Source organism: Erinaceus europaeus, chromosome 5, assembly GCF_950295315.1.
Source record: "Erinaceus europaeus chromosome 5, mEriEur2.1, whole genome shotgun sequence".
Taxonomy (NCBI): Eukaryota; Metazoa; Chordata; class Mammalia; order Eulipotyphla; family Erinaceidae; genus Erinaceus; species Erinaceus europaeus.
In genome coordinates, this window is record NC_080166.1 from 119,328,867 (window position 1) to 119,355,138 (window position 26,272).

The following is a 26,272-nucleotide window of genomic DNA, read 5'->3' on the forward strand; positions in this document are numbered from 1 at the left end:
AAAGGGAATAAATAAATAAATAAATGTTTTTTAAAAATTGCCAGAGGCTATGTATAAAAAGCTACATATATTAATTAATTCTGTTCTAAATGCGTCCAACTTTTATCTTTTCAATAATCACTGCATTTAACAATATTCTTTAACAGGAACTATAAAGCTTTGATCCAATCTCTTAAAAAGATAAACCATTAATTTCTTTCAGTGCTGAAATAGAGACTAATGCTCTCCCAACTGAGCTGTTTCGGCAGAGATACAAACTTCTTAACCTGACATTATTGGAACAGAAGATAAAGGCTTTAAAGTTTTATTATAATCATATTATAAAATATGCACGTTGTCACATTAGATATGTTGAACTCAGGCCATAGCAGATCATATTCCTGTGAAAGATGATTCTACATCTGCTCTCTGATAATTTTTTTTGCCATGAGCTACATACTCTCTCATTACTAATTTACAGCCTTTCTATTATACTCACATTTCTTCACATTATTTTTCAAATTTAGTTTTTAAATATTTGGTGTCATTGTTCATCATTGCTTTCAGCAGGCACTTTAAGAAATTATCATTTCCTTCTTTCTGATTTTTTTTTCCCTCCAGGGTTATTGCTGGGCTTGGTGCCTGCACCATGAATCCACCGCTCCTCCTGGAGGCCATTTTCCCCCCCTTTTGTTGCCCTTGTTGTTGTAGCCTCGTTGTGGTTATTATTATTACCATTGTTGATGTTGTTCGTTGTTGGACAGAGAGAAATGGAGAGAGGAGGGGAAGACAGAGAGGGGGAGAGTAAGACAGACACCTGCAGACCTGCTTCACCACCTGTGAAGCGACTCCCCTGCAGGTGGGAAGCCGGGGGCTCGAACCGGGATCCTTACGCTGGTCCTTGCGCTTTGCGCCACATGCGCTTAACGCACTGCGCCACTGCCCGACCCCCTTTCTTTCTGATTTTTAGACAAAGAGGCACAGAGAGAGGGAAAGAAACCACAAGACCAAACCTTCCTCCAATGCAGTGGGGCTGGTCTTGTACCTGGGTACCACATATTACAGAGTAGCTATTCTGCAAGTCTAAAACTGTTGCTTTTAACTTACATCTGTCAAATTTTAGGATTGCCATATGTTGATCTCAGCAATTACCAAGTTCTTTGAAAGTGGATATTCTGCATGGATTTAAACTCATCAGCCTCTCCCCACATTAGCACGGTCTTTCCCAAACCTCAGTAAAACCAAAGTTGCACAAACAACCCTATTTCACCTTTTCCTTAAAACTTAGGGCAGTGAGATGGGCAGATTCTCGAGGATTAAGAAGAGTAAGCGTTGGGGCCAGGCAGTGGCACACCCAGTTAAGTGTACATATCACCATGAGCAAGGACCCAGGCTGGACCCCTGCTCACCACTTGCAGGGGACATGTTTCACAAGCAGCGAAATAGGTCTTCAGGCATCTCTTTATCTTCCTTTCTATCTCCCCTGCCTCCTCAACTTCTCTATGTCCTATCCAAAAAAAAAAAAATGAAAAAAAGGAAAAAACGGCTGCCAGGAGACTGGATTCTTAATGCCAGCACTGAACTCCAGCAATAACTTTGGCAATAACACAGTGCAAAATATCTACTTTCAAAGAACATAGTAATTACTGAGATCAACATACGGCGATTTAAAATAAGAGCAGTAAACATTTTAGGGGGAAATGCACATTAGGATACAAATATTTCTATTTTTTATGATGAAGATGGAAACAATGCAGTTGAGTGATATACCACAGAAAAATATAAAAAGGGTCATAGAGAAAGAGTTGTGGATCCAGGTGGTGGTGCACCTGGTTGAGTGCATGTTATAATGCGCAAGGACCCAGGTTCAAGCCCCCAGTCCCCAACTGCAGGGGGAAAGCTTCATGAGTGGTGAAACAGGGCCACAGGTGTCTCTCTGTCTCTCTCCCTCTCTATGTCCCCATCCATATTAATTTCTGGCTGTCTCTATCCAATACATAAAGGTAATAAACAAAAAAACCCACATTTTTTAAAGAGAGTTGCACAGTATCAAGATTTCTACCTATATATCCAAACAATGTTGATCTCTCAGAAGTGTGTTTTGCAGATAAAATCTCTGGAGCATGTTTTTTTGTTGTTGTTGGGGGGCAGGGAGTCTGTCATATTACATTATCTGAAGAAATCATACAAATGCAAGAATCTAAGCAGATGTCTAGTTGTGATCGTCGCTGTGACTTTACAATCAAGAAGTCCAGGTTTAACACATTACTTTCTGCTCTCTGGGTTCTCCAGTTATGAGATTTTTCCCATGAGAGAAACAGTCCCCACTCACAGGGTCAACTCTGAGCAATGTATACAATATACTGAGTTTGATTTTTTTTCTTCAATTTACTTGGCTTAAATTTTTTTCTGTTCATTTAGTGCAACATAAAATCCAGTTTCTATGTACATGTATCTAACTTCATAAGACTCCTTATATGTTCTGTTCACTTATAATCAAACTCTCCTCATTGAAAACACCCATTTATCTATATTTATCTAAACTAGCTAAGAAAAGAAATCTGTTTCTGTGCAAATATATCTATCAAAATCTATAATTTGCTTAGAGGACTTGTTTTTCACAATTCCTTGAAAATCTATTGATTTTTTTCCCCCCAGGAAATTCAACTTATAAATGGACACATTGGTATTCTCTTACCTCCTGTAAGAACTTTTCACTCATCTGACTGAAATGGTGTCCCGGGGGCTTGATCCCAGACACCATCAATCCTGAGCTGAAGACTCGTGGCTTCTGCAAGTCTGGTTTGAATTTCTCATAGAGACTGGTAGCTGGCTTCAGGTCAGTACCCACCGGCTTCTCCTCCTTAGGGAGAGACATGCCACATGTCGGTGGAGTATAAGAGAGCCCGACTGGAACCAGGGAAGTGTCTACCTGGCTCAGGGCCTGGGGGTTTCTCCTGATGTAGGTGATTATCCTGGGCCTCACATGCTTGGGCTTGGGCAGGATGATGGGCTTGGCATCCAATTTCTCTTCTGTTTTCTTTACCTGGTGGTTTTCCATTCCCTCCTGTGAGGAAGATATATCCTCAGAACATGTGGTGACAGACTTTGAGAGAACACTGGGGGAGTCGTTTCTATCAGGTGCTTTGGGGGATGTGTCCAAGGGAGGTGAAGCAGCCCAGGGTGGTTCCATATGCATACTAAATACACCCAAGTCCTGGAAACTGCTGCTGGGTGGAGTAGGTTGGGAGGTCACATCCACAGTTGTCTCTGGGCGGAGGGGTGCCGAGATGCCAAGAAGAGAATCTGCTCTCTCTGGGGCACTTTCAGTCTTAGCAGCCTTTTCTAGAGGTTTCCTGTTTTCAGAAACCAACAAAGTGACCTCTTTGCTGTCATCTGCCTCTGAATTGCGGCTCTGAGGGCATAAGCACTCAGGGACCCCACTTTTGCTGTCTCCAACAGGAGAAGCAGATGTGGCAACCACTGCACCATCCAGGTTCCCTCTATCCCCATTAACAGCTGAGGGCCTGCTGTCAACAGGGTCACTGGGAATAAGAGTTGGATGGTGACTGCCCAGTGAAGTGTTGCTGGCTCCCATGTCACCCAATTTCCTAGATGCCCCTGGGGAAACCTTGTCAGTGAGTCGGTGATCAGCAGCTCCCAGAGAAGCCAGTCCCTGTTTAGGTGTGGTCTGATGAGAAGATTCCTCACTGCCATTGGCTTCTCTCACTTCCTGCTCACTCCTGCTGCTTCCCATGCCAAGATGGTGGAGACCACTGTGTGACAGACTAAGTGTATCAGTGGTGTGGTCTTGGTGTGCTTCTCCACACAGCTCCTTTCTTTCAAGGAATAACATACTCCCTTCCTTGGGACATTCCAAACACTCCTCCTTGCAAGAATTCAACCCCTCTACAGCCACTGGTGGGGGAGGTTTCAGTTCAGGCTTGGGCTCTCCTTTCCCCTGACTTATCTGTGCTTCTTGCTGACTCAGACTTTCCATCGAGGCCCAAGGTAACTTCCTATCGAGTTCCATATGGACAGAATAGGATGTGCTCTCACTGCTAACTTCCAATACCTGCCTTCCCTCCATCTGGACCTCAAAGGTGGTAGTCTCCTTGGCTTCTGAGGTAGATGGCTTTGGATGACACATGCTCTTTCCCCCTGAGGTACTGTCAGCTGGAGGCAAAGCTGCCCCTAGAGTGTGGCCTGTCACTGTCCACTGTGGGTCTTCCCCAGTGCTGGACACAGGGCACAGAGTTTCACGGGGCTTAAGGGGTGCAGGCTGCTGGAACTGCTGAGTCTGGCTCCCAACACGTTCCCTCTGGGACATGTCCACCGCAACAGCACAGCTGCTTGCTCTCTCCAAGGAATGTCTTCTCAATTCCTCATTGTCAAGGGTCTTGGCCAATTTATCCTTAGGAACATGGCAGGGAATTTCAGCCTCCTTCTTCACCAAAACCCCTGGACTGGCCTCTCCCACCACAATTCTCCAGCTTGACAGGCTTTTTCCCTGAAAACTCTGAACAGTCTGCAATGTGTCTATACCCTTTCCCACCATGTGCTCTTCATTCTGTTCTCTACAAACAGTCAAAGGAGACTGTACATCTTTTGGGCTGGTGGGGCCAACCTGAGATCTTTTCCCAAAGCCCTGAAGTTGATGAAAGTCCTTATTGGAAAGAGTACTATTTTCTGGCTCAGTTGAATTTGCATTTCCAATTTCATCTGTCCGGTCACATGTCTCTGGCTCATCATGAGAGGGGCTGACCTTCAACATGATTTGATTGGCATTCGTATCTCCCAGACTTAAGATACTCTCGTTATTATTTTTTGCTCCATTTCTGTTGTCCCGCAACTGAGCATAACATGACTTCTTAGGAGCCACTGGGATACTCATTTTCAACCCTTCAGTGGGGGCTGTGTCTCATGCAGTTCTATTTAATGGAAAGGAGTGTCTTTCAAGTCACTATTTGATTAACCTGGAATTCTCAAGGTGCTTGTTGCCCCCTGCCAATGTCACACTGTTTTGATCACTTTAGAGTGGCTCTGAACCTAAGCATTGCCTTGTATGCTGAACGGTGACTTATCTGTTAGGTTCCTGCTGAATGACAGCCAATTAATCCATGAGACCTAGGGAGAAAGAAAAATATAATCACATAAGTTTAGCAGGGAGAGACTCTCAGGAGAAAATAGCATGGGAAATGCAGTCATTTCAGTATTTTTGACAAAACTTTTTAGATAAGAGCTTCTGCTAGCTGCATATGAGAAAAAAATAGTAACAGAAACATGATTAGTGTTATAGATGTATTATAAATATATCTTAAATTTTAGAAATCCACCATACATGTTTTATACTGATAAATTTTAGAAAGCCTACCATATTGATTAAAAAGGGCAGAGGAGAATGGAAGGATCTGTCTCATAGAAGAATACTAATGCATATATGAAAAGCTAAAGTATTAGAAAAGTTATCACTTTGGAATCAGCATGCTCATGTGATGAACAACACAATTTCTAAAAGCATTGAGAGACAGAGTGTTGGGGAATATGATATTTACAGAATCTTAAACTAACATATTCCAAGTTTCTTTATTTCTTACAAAAGTAAGATTACACCTTTCCATGGAGAAATCTGGGGCACCACCTTAACCAGCTGATCAAACCGAAGCTAGAACACATGTTGATGTTAGGAGGTTCTCAGCACCATGTATCACCTAGAAATGTTCACCTTGAATTGAGTCATGAGGAAAAATCATACATATTTTAATTGACAGGGTCAGAGAGATAACTCACCAGGTAGGATATGTATCTTGCCATGCTCACAGCCCAGGTTTGATCCCAACACCACTTAGGAGAACCACAACCCTTGGGGAAGGTCCTTCTCTTTCTGACACTCTAGCTGAATGGGGAAAAATGGCCCACAGCAAGGCCCAGACTGAACCAAAATATAATAAAAATAATAATTATTAGTTTTATCATTATCATCATGTTTTAGAAGAGAATTTAACTAAATTTGACCCTCAAGTGATAATGGATATTTATATGTGGTGTATTATCCTTGGCTGGGTTTTAAAATGCTAGCAAAGGACATTCTTGAAACAATAAGAGATTTAAGTCAAGACTGTATATTAGGCAAAGGAATTCTGTCAATGTTAGCTCTGTTCGATATGCAACAGTAATGCAATTGCATCAGCAACAGGCTTTACCTTTGGAGGATATATGCTTTATATATGATATGATTTTTAGCATGATGTGCTGTTTATAACTCAACTGGTTCAGCAAAAAGAAAGCGTGTGCTTGTATACTTGTGATTGCATGAGTGTAGATGTGTGTGTGCATGCACATGTGACAGAAACAGGACAACTGTGGAAAATTGTTCATAATTTAAAAATAGGGAGTCGGGCAGTAGCACAGTGGGTTAAATGCACGTGGTGCAAAGTGCAAGGACTAGCATAAGAATCTTGGTTTGAGCCCCCAGCTCCCCACCTGCAGGGGAGTCGCTTCACAGGTGACTCTCTCCCCCTTTGTCTTCCCCTCCTCTCTCCATTTCTCTCTGTCCTAACAACGATGACATCAATAACAACAACAACAATAAATACTACAACAATAAAAACAAGGACAACAAAAGGGAAAATAAATAAGTATAATTTTATTTTAAAAATAACAATAATTTTAAAAAGTAGACATTGATACTCTACCACACCAATAATTTTCATATAGGTTTGTAAATTTCCAGTGGCTGAGCGGTGGCACACCTGGTTAAGCACACATAGTACTAAGCGCAAGGACTAGCACAAGGATCCAGGTTCAAGCCCCCAACCCCTAACAGCAGAGAGGACACTTCACAAGCAGTGGGTGAAGCAGTTCTGCAGGTGTCTCTCTACCTCTTTCCCTCTCTCTCTTCCACCCCCTCTCAATTTCTCTTTTTCATATCTAATAAAATAGAAAAAAGTGACCACCAGGAGCAATGGATTCATAGTGTGGGCGCTGAGCCCCAGGAATAACCCTGGAGGCAAAAACTAATTCAATGTGAAAAGTCAGGACTGGGAGGTAAGAGTACATTTTTCACTGTGCATCTTAATGTGTAAGGACACAGTGCCAGAGGTGCTAGGGCAGTGCTGTGCTGTTGGTCCTTTATTTCTCCACTGTGCTTTCCCTCTCTGCCTCTGTCTCTCAATGGGGGGACGGCAAAGGTGGGGGAGAAACCCACCAGAAGCAGTAGAACTGTGCAAATGAAAAAACCCCCAGTGAAGTCCTGATGGAAAATAATAATAACAGTAACAATAAGAAGAAGAAGAAGAAGAAGAAGAAGAAGAAGAAGAAGAAGAAGAAGAAGAAGAAGAAGAAGAAGAAGAAGAAGAAGAAGAAGAAGAAGAAGGAGAAGAAGAAGAAGAAGAAGAAGAAGAAGAAGAAGAAGAAGAAGAAGAAGAAGAAGAAGAAGAAGAAGAAGAAGAAGAAGAAGAAGAAGGAAGAGGAGGAGGAGGAGGAGAAGGAGAAGGAAAAGGAGGGGAAGGAGGGGAAGGAGGGGAAGGAGGGGAAGGAGGGGAAGGAGGGGAAGGAGGAGGAGGAGAAGGAGGAGAAGGAGGAGAAGGAGGAGAAGGAGGAGAAGGAGAAGCAGCAGCAGCAGCATGGTCATCTCCATCAGAAATCCTGGGCCCTCTTGTGGGCCTCTACAACCTTGCCCTCAATGTGGAACAACAATAGCTGAGACTACCCCATTCAATGAAGGGAAGCTGAATCAACATACTCTTGCATTCCAGGAAGACGGATGCAGCAATGAGTGCAGCAATGAATGCAGCCTAGAATGTTCCTAACTATGACCATGGAATGTGAGCCCAGACCCACAGGAATGCAAATTACACAGGCTCCTGAGCTGAATAGGGGCTCCATATCAGATCAATGGGGTTTTCAGTTAATGATATTTATAAATGTTTTCCATATATGAGAGGTACTCTCTTCCCTGATCCAGCTTTCTGGTCTTACTTCCAACTATGACACCATCTTCCCAGACAATATCTTTAGCCCACTTGCATGTTAGCTGTCAGGCTTAGGCAAAAATTAGTAGTCATGGCCCAATACAGAATATACCCAATACAGACTTCCTAACTTCCTCTAAAATAGAGACCCCAAATCTCACCTATTATATTCTTACTTTTAGGATCCTGATTATTAAACAATTTGCTCTGCTTTAATCAGCTTTAGATGATGCCATCCTGACTTCTCTGGGCAGATGACTTCAATATGTCCTGGAACCCTACCTCTCCAGAACCCCACCCCACTAGGGAAAGAGAGACAGGCTGGGAGTAGAGATCAACCTGCCAACGCCCATGGTCCAGCAGGGAAGCAATTACAGAAGCCAGATCTCCCACCTTCTGACTCCATAATGATCTTTTGTTCATATTCCCAGAGGGATAAAGAGCAGGAAAGCTACAGATTGAAACTCTCAAACTTTTTTACGTATAGTCCCCAATTCTGAGTATATATGTCTTCAATCTAAGCACTTACTATTTCAGATCAGTAACCTGACTGAATTTTAACAATGGGCTCAAATTTTTAATACATAATGACTGCTTAATTGAAATTTTAAATCACCCATAGTCTTAGACCAGAAGAAACTGCTTATGTCACTATATAAGATACAGTTATACGCAAGTAGCATTAAATGTCATAAATTATGGTAAGGTCTTATTTGATATAGCAAATACTAACCATGAGATTTTTAAAGTCAACCAAATTCCCTATTAACTTGGTTACAATAATAACTATCATCTTCTTAAATGCCAAGACAACAGGAATCTTCCCCATTCTCTGTAAAACCCATATTTCTCCCAGCCCTGGAAACTCTGGGGCCTGGCTTTGTCTTCCTGCACACTTCACTCCAGCCACACCATTTGATACGGCATCTGCTGAGCTCAGCCAAATCAGTGCAACCAGCACCACCTTGACACATTTCACTTCAGCTTGTGTCCAGAGACACCAGGCCCGGAACATCAACCCTTAAGCTCCAGCCTTCTGCTAAGGCCGTTCCCAGCTCATAGGACTCTTCAATTCTATATTGGGTGGCGCACCTCCTAACAATAGTTTGCAGTGACCCAAAACAGCAAGCAAGTAGAAAGATCTAAAAAAAAAAAAAAAAAGAGTGGGGGTTGGGCAGTAGGGCAGCAGGTTAAGCACGCGTGGTGCAAAGAGTAAAAACCAGCATAAGGATCCTGATTCGAGCCCCCAGATCCCCACCTGCAGAGGGGGTCACTTCACAAGAGGTGAAGCAGGTCTACAGTTGTCTATCTGTCTCTCCTCCTCTTTCTATCCTATCCTATAATAACAATAACAACAACAACAACAACCACAACAATGGTTAACAACAAAATGGGAAAATTAGCCTCCAGGAACAATGGATTTGTGGCGCTGGTACCAAGCCCCAGCAATAACCCTGAAGGCAAAAAAAAAAAGAAAGAAAGAAAAAGAAAGGAAGAAAGAAAGAAAGAAAGAAGAGAAAAGAAAAGAAAGAAGACACCATAAAGTGATACTTATATACATTTCCCATATTTGGGAGCTATACTCTGCCCTGATCCAGCTTTCTAGTCCTAGTCTCAACTCAGACACCATCTCACCAGACAATCCCTTTGGTCCACCTGCATGTTAACTGTTGTGCTCTGGCAAAAATTAGTAAAGTTATGGGCCCCTGGAATACACTTAAAATAGACCTACTAGCTTTTGCCAAAGTGGAGATCCCAAAATCTATCTGCTATATTCTTGTCTTTAGGTTCCTGACTGCTAAAACATTTTGTTCTGCTTTATATCTTAATGCTTTCTCAGCCACCACATTGCAGATGCCACCATGATGCCAACCTGACTTCCCCCGCCAGAGGACCTCACCAGTGTATCCTGGACTCCCACCTCTCCAGGGCCCTGCCCCACTAGGGAAAGATAGAGACAGGCTGAAAGTATAAATCAACCTGCCAGCACCCATGTTCAGTAGAGAAGCAACTACAAAAGCCAGACCTTTCACCTTCTACACCGCATAATGACCTTGGGTCCATGCTCCCAGAAACATAAAGAAAAGGAAATCTTTCAAGGGAGGGGAATGGAATATGGAGCTCTGGTGGTGGGAATTATACCCCTCATTATTATATGGTCTTGTCAATATTTTTTATTTTATAAATAATAACAATAAAAAAGAACAGGAGAGCCTCTAATGGAGGGAATGGGATGCAGAACTCTGGTGGTGGGAATTGTGTGAAATTGTACTCTCTTATCCAACTAACTTGCCAATCATAATTAAATCAATGAAAAATAAATAAAGGGTCAAAAGTAAATAAAGATGAGTTGTAGAATATTCTATTCTGTCTACCTGGTCTTCATGACCCAGCTCCTATGCACCCTTCTAGCTTCATACAATCACTCCGCCTCTTCCTCTCTGGGTTGCAGCCCCACTGTCCTGATTCTTTATATCCCCAGGTCTTTGGGGCCTTTGCATACACTTCTATGATCAACCTGTCAACACCCATGTTTAGCAGGGAAGCAACTACAGAAGCCAGACCTTCCACCTTCTGCATCCCACAATGACCTTGGGTCCACACTCCCAGAGGGTGAAAGACTAGGAAAGCTATCAGGGGAGGGGATGGGATACAGAGATCTGATGGTGAGAACTGTGTGGAGTTACACCCCTCTTATCCTATGGTTTTGTCAATGTTTTCTTTCAGCCTCATAACTCTTTTGTATTCTTTATTTGTTTCATAAATACTATTTCCTTTGTGAAACCTCCCTGAACCACCAGATTATGTCCTTCTACAGACTTTCATAATATCCTACAATTTTATTTTATTTTTGCCTCCAGGGTTATTGCTGGGGCTCAGTGCCTGCACCATGAATCCACTGCTCCTAGAGGCCATTTTTTCCCTTTTGTTACCCTGGTTGTTTTTATCGTTGTTATGGTTATTATTATCATTGCTATTGATGTCATTGTTTTTGGATAGGATAGAGAGATATGGAGAGAGGAGAAGATAGAGAGGGGGGAAAGAAAGATAGACACCTGCAGACCTGCTTCACCGCCTGTGAAGTGACTCCCCTGCAGGTGGGGAGCTGGGGGCTCGAACCAGGATCCTTATGCCGGTCCTTGCACTTTGCACCACATGCACTTAACCCGCTGCACTACCACCCAACCCCCCCCATAATTTTATTTTTTTTAAGTCTTAAATGTGCTACACACTGGAGAACATATTATAAATATCTGATATATGTATTAATCACTTAATATTGTTATGAATTAATGATGATGATCAGTGTTATTTCTGCCCATATAGAGCTTAAAATCAGATAATTTTCTATCAAAGTGGAGTCACAGATAATTAGGTAAATGCCCACTCCAAGGCTACCATTGCTAGACCCACAACTTTGAATGGGAGTGAAATAGTTTAAAAGTGGCATCTGTCCTAGTGAATGGGAACTCAAAGTGAACAGCTTCCACATCTTCCCCCTTTCATAACAAACACGTATGTACACACCCAACATTATATGGGAAGCTCTATGCATTTAACCTAATTTTTTTCCTGCATTGATTTATGTTACTTCATATATTCAAAAGAATGTGTATATATACCATAGATATCTATATTATGATATATATATACTGCATCATACATGCACATGTGTATCTGCTTATAACATATACAAATGTTACAAGACAAAATAATTTATTGAAGAACAAAGCAATGGAAAATTGCCAGTAACTGGAAGTGATCTCCATCCACCCTGCCCTGCTCCCTCCATCTTATCCTGCCAACTAAACTTTTTCACCTGACAATCTCTCATGAACATTCCTAGAAGCTCAGCTGATACAAGCTTCTTTTTCCTTTCATTCAGTTTGTATCTACACACAAGTATGTACTCTCTGCATCGATGATTGCATTTCATCTGAGCTGGTTTTAGTTTCCCCGGGCTTTGGCCTTCCTTCCCTCACTCTCCCTGTGTCTCACCCTATCCAAACACTGTGTCCACACCTCTGTGCCTTCATTACTCAGCTGTGCGGCACTTCCATCCTTCCCTCGCTTCATGCCTGGTCTTCATCTTCCCCACCACTTTCCTTTCTGTCTCTCTCCTTCTTCCCTCCATCCCTTCAACAACCCTACAGGACTTCCAGGTCCATCTGAACCCAGCACAACACTCAAGCCCACCCAGGGTGCTGGTGCTCTGATCCAAACCCTGTCTTCCTACACAGTCATTCTTTTTTAATTTTTTATTTATAAAATGGTAACACTGACAAGATCATAGGATAAAAGGGATACAGTTCCCACATAATTCCCACCACCAAAACTCCATATTCCATCTCCTCCTGATAGCTTTCCTATTCTTTTATTATTTATTCCCTTTTGTTGTCCTTGTTTTATTGTTGTAGCTATTGATGTCATTGTTGTTGGATAGGACAGAGAGAAATGGAGAGAGGAGGGGAAGACAGAGAGGGGGAGAGAAAGACAGATATCTTTAGACCCTGCTTCACCTTGTGAAGAAACTCCCCTGCAGCTGGGGTGCCAGGGACGCTAACTACGATCCTTAAGCTGGTCCTTGCATTTTGCCACACCTGCACTTAACCTGCTGCACTACCGCCCGACTCCCAGCTTTCTTATTCTTTAATCCTCTGGGAGTATGGACCCAGGGTCATTATGGGGTGCAGAAGGTGGAAGGTCTGGCTTCTGTAATTGCTTCCCCACTGAATATGGACATTGATAAGTTAATCCATATACCCAGCCTTTCACTCTCTTTCCCTAGTGGGCCAGAGCTCTGGGGAAGCAGGGCTCCAGGACACATTGGTCGGGTTGTCTGGCCTGGGAAGTCTTGTTGGCATTATGGTAGCATCTGGAACCTGGTGGCATTCTTATCAAACCTTCTTCCTTTCTTTATTTAGTTTTGTAAGTGAGAATACCCACATCCTCTGGGAACAAATTAAAAAAATAATATATGTAGATAAATCAGTAAGACAGCAGTTTAAAAGGATCCTATGCACTATAGGTGGCCCAGAAGGTCAGCGGGGGAAAGTAAATTGGTGATCCAGTAAGGAAAGCATGCACTTTGCCATGGGCAAGGACCTGGATTTCATCCAACATATTTGCAGCTATTCTGTTTGCATACTATCTTTGAAGAAATAAGCATCCCTCCATATGGTCATTCATGTCTCTGATGCCAGTGTCAGCAGAACAGGGAAGGGGACATAACAGCAGCATCTGAAGCCAGGGAGGAGGAACTCCAGCATACTGCCCTCTACTTATCATGCTCCTGGGGATATTCTCACAGGCTCTCTGCTTATCAGACCCACAAACACACTGTCCATAAGAACATGAGAAGACACCATGTCAAGTATACTACTGAGGAGACTATAACATCACCTCATATCCAAATGAAAAAGAAAATAAAGAAAAGCTGTCCTCGGCAAAGGGTACCCCGTCGCCTTTGGAGGACTTTCTGTGCCCTTCAAAGTGAATTTAGAGGTTCTACACAACCCTTGGGATGAAGTAGATCAGTGGTGGGAAACTGAGGACTGTGGCCCACACTCGCCACCCACAGACCCCCACCTCTCACGAGGTATTTGGAAGTAATCAACAGTAAATTATTTTGCCAAAGGGCAGGGTGGTGTGGAGTTTGCAGTTCTAAAGGAGTTGAAAATAGCTGAGAGCCAAGGAATCATGAGGCAGTGCAGTGGTGTCTAAGACTTCTTAATATAAGTGAAATGCACGCAGTCAGCACTATCCTCTTTCACCTCAGTATCTAAAATAGGTGAGGACGTAGCCCAATTGTTTCAACTGCCCACACCATAAACCACAGATGAGAAAAAAGAGAAGGAAAGCTGTCCTACCCTGACCCCAGCTTTGTAATACCCAACACTAAAGACTAGACCGTATTTGTCCTGGTGCTCCTAATTCATCAATTACCGTTACTTGATTCTTTTTCTTGTTCAGTGTGGTGCCAGGGGATGAGCCCAGGGTCTTGTCATGCATGACACTGTCAAGTCACTTCTCACAGCAAATTTTTATTTGATAACGTAGAGAGGAACTGAGAAGGAGTGAAGTGAGGAGACAGAGAGACACCTGCAGCAGCACTGAGCCTCCCCCACCCCGGGCTCGAATCAAGCTCTTTGTTCACGATGACATGTGCATTCAAGCAGGTACAGCACCACTAAGCTCCCACACCAGTTTTAACTATGTTTCTTTCCTTTTGTTTTTCTAGGGAGGGAAGATACCATAGTGCTACTCCACCATGTCTGGAGTTTGATTGGTGCTGTGCTTGGTGTTCCCAGGTCTCATACATGATAAGCCATTTGATGGACCTGCTGAGTCATCTCCTGAATCCCAATTGCCATTTTTTTTTAAAACCCAGCATAGGTTCAACATCAGGCTAACTGACATATAATTCTTCTTCTTCTAGCGTTTGACCTTCTTCCGTAGCCAGTCAACAGCATCACGTTGAGCCTGATGTAAAGTTTTGAGACCTCCTTTGAATCTGGAGAGGTGGCAGTCATTGACTATGTGGGTCATAGTCTGTCTGTAGCCACAGGGGCAGTTCGGGTCGTCTCTGGCTCCCCAGCGATGGAACATAGCGGCGCACCGGCCATGGCCTGTTCGATAGCAATTGAGGAGGGCCCAATCATAACGTGCCAGGTCAAAGCCGGGTTGACGCTTGCAGGGGTCTGTGATGAGGTGTTTGTTCTTTACCTCAGCTGACTGCCAACTCTGTTTCCAAGAGACTGGAACAGAGAAGTTCAGTGTAGGCATAGGGGACCAGATTGGGTGACATATAATATGAGCACTAGACTCTCTGTTTGCTAAGAAAAACTTGTCTTGGCCCATCTGTAACAATCAGGCACAATTTCAGTTCTCTCTGATATTATTTCCAACCTCTCATAGCAGCCTGACCATCTCATATAGAAACTTCTCCGTTGAGTGCATATACATTTCTGAAATCATTAAGCACACTGAAAGCATCTAGGTGTTTGCATATGATCTCTTCACCCATCTTGCACTTTAGTTTTTTGTTACCATGTTTGTTCTGCCCAATGCAGCATGAAAGTCAGTCTTCCCTTTTAAAGAGAAATTCAGCAGACCTACCCACTCAGAGCCACCACTAGTATGACCTTGAGCTATCCTGGCTGAAGCCAAACTTCTCGGTTAGACATTCAAGATATGATTAGTATAGGGCCCATACAGGTGGCTAGATTTAATCCCCTCTACTCTTCTGTAGTCAAAACTGCCCTGCTGCCTTCTCAGCTCAAAGGACCTCACCTCCAGGAAGTCTTTCCTAAGAGTTCTCCTCCTTTCTCCCCACAGGAGATGGAGAAGGAGTTGGATCTTCTCTGACCCTGTCCAGAGCTCATTTTGGCACTGCCATACAATTTTTAAAATCATATTAGGCACATTTTATTTTATCATTCATCTTATTTCCTTCACTAGATTACAAGCTGACTATGACAAAGGTTAACTCAAATGGTTGTGTTTCCCAGGCTGTGACTAGAACTACAATTTTCAGCTAGCAGACACTTGAGGTGAAACAATCTCCCAATTTCAGCTTAAAATGGGCAAGTTTATACATGACTTTTAATACAGCATAAGCCTAGTTTCCCCCAACATTTCCCCCCACACTTTATTAGCTCCTAGTCCTTTAAGCTTGGGACTATAATGTCATACTCCCTTCCTAGCAGGGAAACTGGTTAGGCACCCTCTTCCCAGAACTGCACCATAATATAGAGGAGGAAGGGAGGGCATAAAAAATACATGCTGACTTTTTTTTTGCTTTATATTTGTCATATTTGAATTACTTAGAAAATAATTACTAATTATTCTAAATTTAATGTTTATAAAATAAATATAATGGAAAGAAGTTCATCAAATTAAAGAAAGTTTGGAGAGCTTTCATGTTATTAAAAGATGCACTGGGGAGGAGGGCAGGCAGTAGCACACTGGTTAAGCACACATGGTGCAAAGCGCAAGTACACAAGGATCCTGGTTCCAGCCCCTGGCTGGCCACCAGCAGCAAGGGGAGGGGGGGAGTCACTTTGCAAAAGGTGATACAGGTCTGCAGGTGTCTGTCTTTCTTTCTTCCACTCTGTCTTCCCCTCCTCTCTCAATTTCCCTCTGTCCTATCCAACAACAACAACAACAATAACAACAACAATGGCAACAAAAATGGGGGGTAAATTGCCTCCAGGAGCAGTGGATTCATAGTGCATGCACTGAGCCCCAGCGATAACTCTGGAAGCAAAAAAAAAGGGGGTGGCACTAATTGTAAAAGATTGAAAAATATTGTTGTACAGCCTTCCTTAGGTTTCAGGTCTGCTCAGTTGGGTGTGAACTGTCAAGAATTATTCAAGTGCTGTACTTTGAATATTTGAAATTCTATGTAACTTAATAAAATCTATTTGTCAAAAAAATTCAGCTGCACTTCCTATCAGGAAATGTTAAAAAGAACTTTAGGATGCAGAAAAATTAATACACAGGAACCATATATAAAGGTAATTATAACAACACAAAGAAAGCCAGTACCTTGGTTGTCAAATTTTAGCTGACATCATTACTGAGCACATATTTCGAGTCTATAAGTTTCCACCACATTTACTAGTAACCTTATTCCTTTGTTTTCCTGCAACTATACTTGCATAGAAATTGTCAGGCTCTTAGCCCCATTTCTTATTGTTGGTTATGTTTATTCCCAACAGGCACAATTATAGGTAGACTAAAACTTGATGCATTTTAGAATAAAATTAAACTTTACAGGTTCAGTTTCACCAAATGTGACTGGAAAGTGTATTGTCTAATTCAGGGCTCTGGTGCTATCCATGGTGCTGAAGTCTAGGAAAACTTGCCAAGCAGTATAAAACATAACAGCTCTCTGGAGGCTGTTTAATTTTCCTCATCTATGAACATAACATGAATAGTATATCACAATGTTTTCTAATAAACAGAAATCTGTGCAGACAGAATATCTTTTTCTGAGGAAACAAAATCTACTGTGTTTTGACTGTACATTGAGTAAAAAGATTACAGGAAAATGTACACATAAATGAACTATTGCTATGTCCTCCTTTATAGAGGGCCAGGGAAAAAAGTAATTTGATTTTTCATAGTTTTGACCAAGTTGGAATTTAAGCAACATACTACATTAATTTATATATAAACCTGCCCAATAAAAGTATTGCATGTTCTGTTTAAAGAAGTCTCACGTACATTTTCCAGTGAAAATGTATTCTCACATTTTAAAAAATAAGCCCTTGCTTATTTTTTAAAATACAATTTCACCTAGAAAATATAGAGTATACTAATTTCTTGCCTATTATACCTACTTATCAATACATTAGGGGGGTTGTCTTGAATGATTTTTTATAAAGTGGAAATGTTTACATTGGTTATTATAGAATAAATGTGTCTCCAATATACAAAAAATTGTATACATAGAAAATATATACGCTTATACATATTATAGTATCTAAAGTAATATATTACATATAATATACAGAAGTATACATGCGTGTAGGTATATACACACCATAATATACCCTACTACCACCCCAATAAATGAGTTGGATTTGTAAAATCCCAGGTTTTTTTTTTTTTGCCAGAGCACTGTACTTTCAGTTTGAAGCATACCTCAGTAAGTGTACGCAAGTGTATATTCCCACCACCAAAGTTCTAGTGTTGTACTTCACTATCACTTTTTCCTTGCTTTGTGATTTTCCCAGTGTTTTACTAAAACGTAATCGGCATATCCATTCTTTCTACTACATAGCTCCTCCAGCCTTGCTGAACTTATACAGCCCTACACACATCTCTACCACCGTCAAGATGGAGAATAGCTTCCATTCCTCCAACCCGTTTTGTAAGTCAACACTTCTCAAATCAACCATTTGATTTCTGTTCCTCAAGTTTGCCTTTTCCAGAATGAATGTCACTAACACAGAGCTATGCATGTGTATCTGGCCTGTTCACCTAGCGCAGTGCATCACAGTTAGATGTGTCACTGGTCTGTACTTTTCTGTGCCTAAACAGGATTGCAAGTCACATACTACTTTTATTAACCCAGCCTCCAGTTGAAGCACATTTTGGTATTTCTAGTTGTTGGCAACTATAAGTACAATTATACAAACAGTCTGCATGGGATTGACAAAACAGTTCACTTGGTGAGTGTGCCTGCTTTGCCATGAAGGAGACCCATGTTTGAGCCTGGACCCCATAGCACTGGAGTAAGCTTAAGTGCTGGAATGTCCTTCCCTCTGCCGCTCTCTCTTTCTATCTGAAAAAGTCATCCTGAAATGGTGAGGCCTTGGCAGTGATTTAAAAGAAAAGTCTGTATGTTTAGCTGTCTACCGTCTTCCTCTCCCAACAGCATGTTGCTGCCTAAGGACAAGCATCATGGTATCCTGGCTCATCATTATTGCTAAGTGAGCAGAATGGTTCCTAACACCTTGTAGACACTAGATAAACACTGGATTCATTACCATGGTGGTTTAATTTAATCTTCCCTAATTTATTTGACTCTCTGGGCGATGCCTTGCTTAGCACATATTAATTACAGAATCACTGAATGGTAGAGGTAGACTGGAATTAACTGGTTCAACCCTCTGGTTTTATAAAGAAACTGCATTTCTTTATAAGACTTAATGACCCTCCCATCCAAGTACTAACCAGGCAAGAACTAGTAAAGTCATGGGCACCTTGGACTATACCTAAAATAGACCTCCTAGCTATTTCCAAAACAGAGACCCTAAATCTTCATCTGCAATACTCTTGGCTTTAGGTTCAAGATTAGTCAACAATTTGTTTGGCTTGATATATTAACTCTTTTTTCAGCCACCAGGTTCCAGATGTTACCATGATTCCAACCGGACTTCCCTGAGCAGACGACCCCACCAATGTGTCCTGGAGCCCCGCCTCCCCAGAGTTCTGGCCCACTAGAGAAAGAGAGAGGCTGGGTATATAGATTGACCTGTCAATGTCCATGTTCAGTGGGGAAGCAATTACAGAAGCCAGACCTTCCACCTTCTGCACCCTATAATGACCGTGGATTCATACTCCCAGAGGGATAAAGAATAGGAAAGCTGTCGGGCAGTAGCGCAGTGGGTTAATCACATGTGCCGCAAAGCGCAAGGACTGCCAAAAGGATCCTGGTTCAAGCCTCCAGCTTCCCACCTGCAGGGAAGTCGCTTCACAAGCGGTGAAGCAGATCTGCAGGTGTCTGTCTTTCTCTCCCCCTTCTGTCTTCCCCTCCTCTCTCCATTTCTCTCTGTCCTATCTAACAATGACAACATCAGTAACAACAACAACAACAACTACAACAATAATAAAAACAAGGGCAACAAAAGGGAAAATAAATTTAAAAGAAACTTAAAAATAAAAAGAATAGGAAAGCTATCAGGGGAGGGGATAGACAGAGAGGTCTGGTGGTGGGAATTGTGTGGGACTGTACCCCTCTTATCCTATGGTCTTGTCAGTGTTCCCATTTTATAAATAAAAATTAAAAAGAAAAAGAAAGAAAAAAAAAAACCTTAATGACCCAACAGTCAAGACTTGTGACAGCAGGGTAGAGAACCAGCCCCCATGCCTGAGTCCAGTGCTTTCACTCCTTCCTGACTGCAGCCCCCCTGCAACAAACCTCATGCTGTAGGAAGGGAAGTGGGGAACAAGTCTCAAAAGGGTTCCAAGGATGAAATGTACTGATATATTTCTTGCAGAAATGTACCCTTATGGCAACAAAGATCCTTTAAATCAACATTTCCTCAGTGAAGTGATAGTGGAATGGGGGGGATAAAGAGGAAAAAAGATCTTGACCCTTCTCACAATTTATGAGAGAACATGCAAACATAATTTTACAAGACTTTGAGTAGACTACGCAACACAAATGAATAAACAGAAATGCTGCATCGTAGCATCTGTACACAGTTCCAGTCAGTTAGCTCATCCTTCCAGCAGTATCCACTATCAAAGCTCTCTTTTCCTGTTATCCCCAGTGCTCAAGAGTTAAGGAAAAGCAACCACTATGAAACTTTAATCCATCCAACACTTCATTCTCTAAGAAGGATTTCATGAGGAATACGGGCATAATAATAGCTAAAATGAAGCAGGAGGGATTATCTGTGGACTTCATTTATCTTGGTAATCCATATCTGCTTAACAGAAAAAACTTGGAGTTATCTAAAGGAAGAAAATATCATTAAGCTTAAATTATTCGCAGTTTCAAAGTCAGCAAGAAAAGCAGATTTGACTATCAAGAGTTAGTCATAAGTTCACTGTCATTACTTCTGGAGATGGGAGGGTAATACACTGAAAACTGGTATTCTATCTACAAAATACTAGATAAGGCCCAAACTGCTCTACTAACACTATTATATGTTGGATTTTTGGGTTTTTTTTTTTTTTGCCTCCAGGGTTGTTGTTGGGGCTCAGTGCCGTCACTATAAATCCACTACTCCTGGAGGCCATTTTTCCCATTTATGTTGCCCTTATTGTTCTTATTAGTTATTGTTGTTATTGCTATTTTTGTTACTGGATAAGACATAGAGAAATCAAGAGGAGGGGAAGACAGAGAGGAAAAGAGAAAAGGAGACACCTGCAGACCTGCTTCACCGCCTGTGAAGTGACCCCCTTGCAGGTGGAGAGCCTGAGCTCCAACGAGGATCCTTACATCACTCCTTGTGCTCCGCACCATGTATACTTAACCCACTGCCCAGCCCCCATGTTGACATATTTCTTAAGATTTATTTTATGATAAGGAGCGGGGAGAAAAAGGCCAGAAAACTCTAGTTATATGTGGTGTTGGCGGATCAAACCATGGGTGAAAAACACCAAGGGTAAGATTTCTTAGAGACTAGTTAGAGGCAGTGAGGCATGACCCATCCTCCTCAGGAGGAGGAAGAGGAGAAAGACAGCAAGGACACTTGCAACAGGAGAAAACATCAACATCACTAGAATTCAGAGATCTTGGTCCCCAACCTTCTAGTCTTGTCTTTCACCCGAAGAATTCAGAAACAGTCATGAGGAGGCCACCCCAGTCTCAGTGCTGCAGTATATTACAAGATAAAGCTTTCCTCTTCTCACTAAGGACTGAAGTGCAAAGTTTCTCTGCAGCATTGTGCAGAAACAGATAACCTCGCACTGTTTCTGGGGCCTCATAAATGCAAGTCCTACACTCTGCCTGCTGAGCCATCGCCCTCGACATGCGCGCTTGTATGTTTGCTTAATGGGATACTAGAAAGCAATTCAAAGGCTTCAAATTTAGATAAGAGTGAACGCTCGCTGACTATGGGGAAGGAAATGGATTCACATAGAAAAACTTTTACCGGAGTCTTAGTGATGGGCTAAAAAAGATTTTTGCTGTAGGTTTTGCTATATATCTTGTTGCAAGAGTACAGAGAGTTTCTATTAAATTAATTAATTCATTTATTTATTTATGCCACAAGGGTTACCACTGGGGCTCAGTCCCAGCACTATGAATCCGCTCCTCCTGGCAGACATTTTCTTTCTATTTATTTATTTATTTATTTATTTATATTTTATTGGCTAGGACAGAGAGAAATTGAGAGGGAAAGGGGAGATAGAGAGGGAGAGAGAAAGAGAGAGAGGTGCAGACCTGCTTCACTGGGAAGCAGTTTTTTAAAACTTGAACTCTGACATGTAATTTTGAGACAGGCACTTTCTCCTTCCACGGTGGCTTTTCCATCTATTAACTCACACCTGATTGCTATACAGTCTATGCCACCTGCCAGCCCACACTTAGATTTAAAGACCTCCTATTTAGTCATCTGTCCAAGAACTCACATTGTAACATTTCATTTATTTCTACCTTTGTCTTGAGCCCAAACACCTTGTGTGAATATTCCCATCAAATCCAATCCCCATTCTTACTCCCACCAGTAACCAGTCCTACAGTCCACAGCCACTTCTGCAATGTGGGCAGGTGACTAAGCAGTAGCAGGAGAATGCTTGAATCTACTTGAGCAGGTGGAGAGGCAGCTGCCTTGGTGTAAGTTCAGAAGGGAACAGAGATACCTTCTCAAATTCCTGTTTTATATCCCCTCAACCTCAGGACTCCATATAGATTTATTCCAAAGCAATGAGGACACTGGAGATCAAGCCCCTTGTGTTGACTTAGAAGTGGAATGAAACTGAGCCTTCACAATAGGAGGAGGTTGAAGGAACACAGGAAAACAGACTGTTTTCCTATTGTCTGAAAAGAAGAATGATTCTAACATTAAGGATAAAGTGGGACTTACCGACAGCTAAAAAGTTACTATAAGTAGGCTCTTTCAAATTATTAATTTTCTGGAAGATTAAGATACCAAGAAGTATAAAGCTAAGTATTTAACATTACGATAGAGTTGAAAAAAAAGTATGTAAAATACAGGAAAATAAACTGCAGAAGTGCTTTGTCATTAGCGGTGTAATACACTCACAGCAAACAGAAAGGAATAGGGCTGGAGAGGTAAATAGTTCAGGTGAGGCTGGGGCAGGACTTGCATGTATAAGGCCTGCTCAGGTTCAATCCCCTGCATCAACAAATGTCAGAGTTGAGTGGTGCTCTGGCCTCCTGTCTTTTTCAAAAACAAAACAGAAATATAAACTTTAGTGTCCTACAGTCTCTTATTTAAAGTCTATAAATTTTCATGAGTTAAAGTATGCAGCTAACAAGGTGCTTTGGGTTATCATAATTGGAGTGTGTCTATTTTTCTGAAAGAGACAAATAAATGGAAAGAAATAAAGGAAGAAGGAGTGCCTTAGTTATGAGATCAACTTGGCCTGGAGCTATGCAAGTAACATACATGATTCATGATGAAGAAAGTGGTTGGTTTTTCTATACAAACTAGATATAAGAATAACAATGCTTTAATTTATTCATTAATGGGCTAATTTTGTTAGCTATAAGCCATTAATCCCCCAAAAAGGTAAAGAGAAAAAATGGGCTAATATGTAAGGCTTCTTCAACATTTGCCCATTTCATTTCCCCAATGAAAAAAACATTTCAGAAAAAGGTTTTAAAAATAATACATCTCCAGCAAAACTGATGAAGATTTTCCCTTAAGAGGACAGTCTAGATGTGCATTTGAAGAGCCCACAGTGTATTCTACAGTCTCTAGGTGAGTGAGAGGATTCTTGCTAGCATTTCTGGGAGGGAGCAGAGTTCTGTGAATGTGATTAGCAAAGTGGGTAATTTTCAAAAGCAACAAAAATCAAACATTCCTCAAAAACAAAAGCCTCAGTCAGTATGAATTTTAATGGACATGGCTTAAATATTTTAAATCACAGGTTAGCAATTCATTTTCAAATAACAGGAGATGCTCACTCATCCATTTCAATCAAAGATTCTCAAAGAAGCATGCCAAATCTCAAGTTTCTTATCTCTTAAATGATGACGTTGAGATGGTAACTACTGGTGACTCAGACACATCGCCCTTCCATCTATGAGATGTGTGCATGAGAGTTAGCCACAGCACCTAGATTTGGACCAGGGCCCAAGAGACAGAGCACATGTGCACATGTGCCCATAGTCAGGGGAAATACCATAAAGCAAAGTGCACAATAGTTGGCAGTGATCGAATAAGTGCAACAAGCAAGGAGAATGGCCTAAAAAAGACAACATAAAGTATTTAATCAAATAGTTTCTACTTAGACTTTGATACCTTCCTCATCTACTTCCTATTTCACTTCACTCAATCACTTCAAGGTTAACCTTGTCAGACAAAGTAAGGACTACAAAAATTGGATAAGGCCAAGAGACCAGCATACTTTAATGATGGCTCTTTTGGTTACTACCCAGCCACCCCACCACCCAGGGCCCTAGTCAGGGAATCCTGAGATTCCCACACAGACATGATGGGCCTAGACCTCCAACAGATCCCTCTCTCTATCATCATTGGTCATCTCTGTCAGGAACAACATAATGGACCCCTTGGTGGGCCCCTATAAGATCTGGCCCTCAATGAGGATCAACAATGGTAGGGACTGTCCCATTCTTTGAAGGGAGGTTGGGCCAAAATCCTCCACCACTCAAGGAATATGGGTATTGAAATTAGTGCAGCCTGGAATGTTCCTAGCCATGGCCACAGAATTTGAGCCCAGACCTACAGGGATGCAAAGGTTTCACAGACTCCTGCAACGAATATGGGTCCCAGATCAAATCGATGGGTTTTTCTGTTAATGGTTAATGGGGGGGGGGGTTTCACAAGCAGTAAAACAGGTCTGCAGGTGTCTATCTCTCCCTCCCCTCTCAATTTCTCTCTTTGTTCTATAACATAAAATTGATAGATACCATCAGTAACCCTGGTAGCAACAATTAACAAAAAAGTTGGCACATTGTAAGGTACAGTGTCATGTCATTTCAGTGTCCCAGAAATAAGGAAACATTGCAGAGATGAAACAGATCACAAATAAAAATCACACAGGATATGAAGCTCAACAAGCACTTTGCTGTGATCAGACAAAGAGACCTATGTGCTTGCAGCTGAGATGTGCTGCACTGATGACAAACACGGTGGGAGAAATATTTGAATTATTTAACCAGCACTGTAACTTTTTATAGAGTTTGGGACTTTAAAGTATCAACATAAGATACTGGGAACAGATTTTTATGTCAGTCACATTACTTTTTATTAGCTGATTTTTTCATATCCTATATTTGAAATCTTGTGAGTTAGGTATATCTATAGGTGTGTGGATAGTTTTAATTGTAGGTCTGGGGAGAGAACATCATGTACAGAGCAGCAAACTCTTGTACTTGAGGCACCAGAGCAGAGGTCCCAGGTTCAATCCTCAGCACTACCAAAACCCAATTTAAAACTAATTTAAAAAATAAACAATAGTAACTAACAATAAATGTGATTCAACAATTAAACCTTGTTATTAGGGGAAGATATGTTCTATTATGCCAAATGCACATATTGTGCTAGTAAATATTCTAGAAATAATATTTAAGCTACTTCAATTCTCCTCCTTCCCTACTTCACTATCCTCCAGAGTATACAAAAAAAAAGCGATGTTACATAAGCTGTTTGAATCAGCAATGTGAATTTTGCCATACCAAATATTATACCTTCTTTTATTAAAAGTGTTTTGTTGGGAGGAAAACAGAATCACACAGGAAATGGATTTCTAAACAGTAATAACAAATATTTGAAGTCAAGGGAATAATGGAAGCACTGTAAGAAATCACAGTTTTCACTGAGAATTCTCTACCTAATTAAACTTCCAAACAGGTATGAGTACAGAGAAAATTCCCATATATACTCGTTTCATAAAGGATGAGTGACAGTGTCCTGCAACTTTGTACAGGGCCTCAGAATGAGTCCTGGGCACATGTGTGATACCAACATTGATTTGCCTCCATGGGTCACTTTTCTCATTCTTTATTTTAGAGAAAGGGGAAAAGAGAGATAAGAGAAGAGAGGAGATAGGGATATAGGAGAAATACCACAGCACTGCTTCACCATCCATGAAGTTCTCTCATGCTATCCAAAGTACTACCATGGAGTTACTAGGGATTGAACCCAGGGCCTCATCCATGGTAAGGCAGAAGGCTCTGTTGGTCATCATTTCTCCTTTGGCTAATTCTGTTTCTGTTTCTATCCATCACGCCAGGTTCCCCTGCATTGCTTAATGCTGTGGCCTATTTACATAATCACTGTTTTGTTTGAGACCCTGGTTTAATCCCCACTGATTCACACTCTCTTTTCGCTCCACCCCCTCTCTAGACACATCCTGTTTTCCACCCTGCCACTTCCTTCTTGACATGTATAAAAGAGTCTTGGACTGTGTTCCCGCTCCACGAGTCCCAGAGTCTCTCTCCTGCGACGCTAGCCCAGCAGGAATTCCTGATCCCTCTCCAGTGCAGCAGCCTAGGTTGGCTCCGGTCGAGTTGTCTCCAAACCAGAGAGCATGTGCTCTGGAAGAAGCACCCTCAGGCTATCCCAGCATCGCTCTACCAAGTGAGCTATGCCTTAGCCTCCAGAATTTCAGCTTTACATGACATAGCTATAGTCAAATAAGAAAAGAATTGTGTGGCTGGGTGGTGGCACACCTGGTTGAGCACATGTTACAATGCGCAAGGACCCAAGTTTAAGCCCCCAATCTCCACGTGCAGGGAGAAATTTGTGAGTGGTGAAGTGTTGGGTAGTTGCCATCTCCCCCTGGCTTCTTCTTATCCATATGCCTATATAGGGATTTACTGATCCAAAGGTTTGGTCTATTTACATAAATCACTTTTACATAAAGCACTCCAGGGCATTGGTGGTTCAGTTATAGGATTCTCGCCTGTTCCACCCCCTCCTTGT

At 41.8% G+C, this 26,272-nt stretch overlaps 1 protein-coding gene and 1 pseudogene across 2 annotated transcripts in view; one reads left to right on the forward strand and one right to left on the reverse strand.

Moving 5' to 3' along the window:
* Nucleotides 1-26,272, reverse strand: part of MTUS2 (microtubule associated scaffold protein 2) — a 411,436-nt gene that overhangs the window by 312,675 nt on the left and 72,489 nt on the right. For both annotated transcript variants that reach the window (XM_060191674.1, XM_060191673.1), the window contains exon 2: nucleotides 2,678-5,106. In XM_060191674.1, the coding sequence (XP_060047657.1) occupies nucleotides 2,678-4,873 (2,196 nt within the window). In that variant the 5' untranslated portion in view covers nucleotides 4,874-5,106. The remainder of the gene's footprint in view (nucleotides 1-2,677; nucleotides 5,107-26,272) is intronic.
* On the forward strand, nucleotides 13,349-13,468 carry LOC132538856 (small nucleolar RNA SNORA68; annotated as a pseudogene).